Source organism: Gavialis gangeticus, unplaced genomic scaffold (genome assembly GCF_001723915.1).
Source record: "Gavialis gangeticus isolate Ggan-Ray unplaced genomic scaffold, GavGan_comp1, whole genome shotgun sequence".
NCBI lineage: Eukaryota > Metazoa > Chordata > Crocodylia > Gavialidae > Gavialis > Gavialis gangeticus.
In genome coordinates this window covers 42,339,374-42,344,164 of record NW_017729025.1, presented here as the reverse complement: position 1 = coordinate 42,344,164, position 4,791 = coordinate 42,339,374, and the positions used below count along the sequence as shown (strand labels likewise).

At 35.5% G+C, this 4,791-nt stretch overlaps 1 protein-coding gene across 1 annotated transcript in view; it reads right to left on the bottom strand.

Moving 5' to 3' along the window:
* The window catches only part of EML5 (echinoderm microtubule associated protein like 5), a 293,292-nt gene that overhangs the window by 37,158 nt on the left and 251,343 nt on the right, over window positions 1–4,791 (bottom strand). The window contains exon 30 of the mRNA XM_019518682.1: window positions 1,825–1,923. Within this exon, the coding sequence (XP_019374227.1) occupies window positions 1,825–1,923 (99 nt within the window). The remainder of the gene's footprint in view (window positions 1–1,824; window positions 1,924–4,791) is intronic.

The window sequence follows — 4,791 nt, the reverse complement described above, 5'->3', positions numbered from 1 at the left end:
CCCCACATCTTAGTGTCATCAGCAAATTTGCACAGGGTGCTTTTTACCCCCTTGTCCAAATCACTGATAAAGATGTTGAACAGTGCGGAACCCCACTGCCCACGTCCTTCCAGGTTGAGAAGGACCCATCCATCACCACTCTCTGGGTGCGGCCCTCCAGCCAGCTGGTGACCCATTTGACTGTGTGGGTGTCGACACCACAGTCCCCCAGTTTCTTAACGAGAAAGTTATAGAACAGTTATAGAACAGTATAGAAAGTTATAGAACAGTTACAAATAACAGCATCAATTAAACATATGCATGTGACTTTAGTGCCTGTTTAAATTTAGAAACTGTTCTGATGAGAGAACATCTTGATTTTATTTCATTTTTTAAACTTCCTTTTCTCCTTTCAAATTCATGGCACTATTTACATGAAAATGGTTTTATTTCTAAGGAGTCATTAGAGCCTGGTCTTAATTGCTCAATGCAGGGTATAAAACAAGCACCAAGCAGAAGTCATCCTGTTACAGAGCACAATTATGTGACACACAAACATTAAGTGCCCTGAGGTTCCTTGTGTGTATAAAAAAGCATAGAAGAACATGAAATGAGCCATAAGAATCTGCAGTGTGGCAGCATCGCCTATTCCAGAGGGGTAAAAATAAATCAGACAATAAAGGAATAAAGAGGATCTAAGGACCCTGGGGCATTAATAACTGTTTTCATGTGAATGTTCTTGTCAATACATCGTATGTGAAAAGTGTCCAGATAAAACTCCATTTAAATGTTTTTCAAAAGTTTTGCATGAAAGAGATGTGGGGAAATGAGAAAAGCCCAGAAATACAGAATTATGACTGCCAGATCACTTGTGGGAACCATGCTATAAATCAATGAGAAAATGTTTATTTCAATTATGCAATTATGCAGCTACAGTAAATGAAGTCTACTTGTTTGGGTTTTTTTGAAGTAACACACTGTTACTAAAAATGCTGAGTTGAAAATCACATACACTACACTGCTACAGAAACTGAGGTCTGGCAGAGGAGACTGCATTTAGAATTATCTGCAGAGAAATAATAAATCTACTTACGTTAAATGAATCTGTCCTTTACATTTTCTTGGGTCTAAAACATGCACTATTAATTGCTAAAAATATTCAAATATATGCAAGATTTGTTTGCACTGTGCAAATAACCAAAGATTTTGTCGTGCTGTATTGTGTAGACTCAGCAGTGTTGTTTTAACCATGTGGCTGTAAGGAGTTCTTTGATTTGGTGAATGTGTGTGTCAATTTTAACTTTATTTTGATACATAAGTTTTTAATAAAGCCTAGATTTTCATTGCATTGGCTCTGTTTAGACGATTAGCAACATTTAATATGAGTACACCTTGCTGGGTGGGATAAATACACTACTAGTTTAAAAACTCTTTCTACTTAAGATAAAAAACAGGGTCTTTTATTGAAATGTTTTTCACTTGTCTCTCTTTTTAGTAATAAATAATTATTGAGATTATTGGAAAGACTGGACACGATGATGATGTCCTAATACAAGTTGGATATTAAGTAAAAGCACAGATGAACTCAAATGGGGCTCAACATTTCCAAATTTTCTCTTTGAAAATACTTCAAATGAAAAATAATCTTTGCCTATTGGTGGCCCCTCTGTAATTTTAGTTTAATTTGATTAAATTACATTCAAACAAAAAAATAAAGAGGACAGGTAACTGAGTAACATTCATGCAAACGGAGATAGCATAATCAAATAATTTCTGTGTTTGAACTCACATGACCCTAACGTGCTTATATGTTAATTTCTTTTTTTTTGTTAAATACAAACATACCTACTTGGCCAGTTGCCACAATGTTGATAAATTTGGGGTGCTGATTTACAGTGAGGCACAAAATATCATCATTATGTTCCTGGTAAAAAGACTGAGAGCCTACAATAAAAAAATAACAACATGGTGCTTGTTAAAATATATATACATAGTTGCAATTTTAAATCTTTTTAATGACATAATTCTGATTTCATAGTCCAAACAAAAAACTGAGAGTCAGGGACCGCTATGAGTACTAATCCTCAATCTGACACCCCTCAGTGAGGCTGGACAAGGTCCTTAAATTCTCTGCCTCATTCTCCTATAAGAAAATTTAAATAAGGGTCATATTTGTCCCCAAAGTGACTTTAGACTTCATTATTGTTACATTAGCAACAAAAAAGGATCACAAATAGTTGTTTTCTTATGCAGCTGGGGTGCTGTTTGATGATTAGTGGGCACATCTACATGAGATGCTACTGTGCAGTGGTTATTGCAAAGTAGCCCCGGTGAATGCCTTTTAAGTAACGCTACTGCACAGTAGCCTAATACTACTGTGCAGCAGCGTCTTGGTATGGTTTTTGCTATGCAGTTGTACTGCACAATCAGCACCTCATGTAGATGCACCTAGTTGATATTACATGGATCTGACTATTAGGACTTTTCTAGATATTCAGGTAAAGGTGTGATAGGATCTAATGTGCATGGCAGGTGGCGTGATTGTGGGATACAACATGAGATCCTATCATGCCTTATTTCTGGTGTAGGGGGAGACTCATCAGCTAATGGGGCTCCCACCTATGGGGGTACACTACACACTGCAGCGGCTGGGAGTCCAGCAGCTGAATGGACTCCCAACCACAGTGCCACCCCATGGGCTGCTGTAGATCGGAGTTGCTTGAAACACTGCCACTGATGGGAGTCTCTCATCAGCTTATAGGACTCTTACCCCGGGGAGCCCATCGGATGATGCTATGGCTGGAAGACCCCTCAGCTGCTAGACTCCCAACCACTGCAGTGCATGGTGCACCCCACAGCTGGGCGCTCCGTCAGCTGATACAGCTCTTAGCCATGGGGGGCATAACTATGCTACACATGCAAATTAGAGCTGGATAGAAAACAGCTATAAAGTTAGTACATGTTTTCCTGCTCTAATTTTATATAGCTGGATGGACCTTTTTATGGTGTGGTAGTTAATTTGCATGTGTGACCTGTCTAAATTAATTATGCAATTAACTAGGTAATTGCATAAAACATGTAAAGTGTAGAGGGAGCCTCAGTCTACCTTTTTATTTTTCTCAGTCCAAAAAAGCCATAAAAATTGCAGTCATCTTATACAAGAGGACAATTTATAAACTGGCTCCCTTCGGTCTTGACTTTTATATTTTAATTTTTGCACATGCAAAACAAATACCAAATTAGAATTCTTGCAGCTCAGATTGTATTTTGGGGTTTTTATTGCTTTTAACCCTTTATGTTCTTTCCCTTTTGTTTGATTCTCCTATGGGACTTTGTAAAAGCAATAGGAATTCGAGGTCTTTATCTGCAGTTATAGACTTACTTTTTCTTATAATTGAGCCTGAAAACATGAGGTCAACTTATAAATTAGGACATTATGGTATATTTAAACAGTTGTGAAAATGAAAATCTATAAATGTAATTCTAGTGCACCCCACTTTAGAAAACGGTTCTGAAAACGTTTTATTCATTATACTAAAAATACATGTAATAAACTTTACATTTGAAAAATAAATAACAATAAATGTATTTATAGAAAATGAGTGATGTATTGATAATACTTGATGATCTGCTCAGGTCCCTTCCGACCCCACTAATTATGAAACTATAATAATGTAGAATGCACAGTAAATAATGCATCTGTCAAAAGTATAGTAAATCAGTGTACAGAAAAAGTGCCATGGAAAAATTACCTTAGAACATTCATACACATGCTAAGTAAATATATCTTCTCTGTCTTTAGTCAAAAGTCAAAATATATTTTTAAGCAGTTCAGCCTTATTAAGTGAACATCTTTCAAGGTAAAATGCTCTAAAAGATCAACCTAGATTGTAACTTATATACTTATTGAGCATCCACTATATAGGAGGCTGATTGACAATATGTTGTAGTCAAATTTTTCCTAAATGAGATGTTCTGACAGACACCACCATATTTCCACTTTATCAAGAAAATAGATGGCAAAGAATAACATGAATCATAGCTGATACACAGAGACACTAAGTGCTGTGTCACTTAATGGTTACAAAAAAGCAATTTTCCAAACGCAGAAAGGAAATAGAGTAAGAAAATATATGCCAAAGCAAACACTGTTGATTGTAAGCAACTTTTCTTTCCTTTCTAATAAAGGGACACACTTAAAGATCACAGATTTAATAGTAACACATCTGTAGATAGAGATAAAGCTTTTCTTATACATAAACTAAAGATATATGTAGTACTAAGGTACTGTAATATTTCTGTGCAGTGTTGACCTGATGGTGCTGTACAGACTCGACACTAGTTCAAAAATAGAAATAAAAAAAAATAGACAATATAAAAATGTTAAAACCTCTGTAAAACATTCCTAAAATAGGTTTTTTGTAACATATGGAAAATATGATGCTGCTGTACAACATGAAAAAATTCTATTGGAGCTTCATATGGACAATATGCATAGCTAAATAATGTGACCACTGAAAAATAAGACATGAACATGTAACGTGTAACAAAAGTCAGTGGAAATGATCATAAATTAATTTATATTCTGCCTTCCTTTTGAAAGAGCACAAATGGACTATGAGGCCCTATAGAAGCTTCACCATACACTTTTTTTACCCAACCGCGTTCAAGATACATTCCAATACATGTTTCATATGCCTATCATTTTGAACTAGTTTAAGAGAAAATTCCTTGCAGAAATGTGTAAATCATAAAAGTTTAAAATTTAAAACCAAAATGTAGCTTTTTAGGATTCATGAGAAATAAAATTTT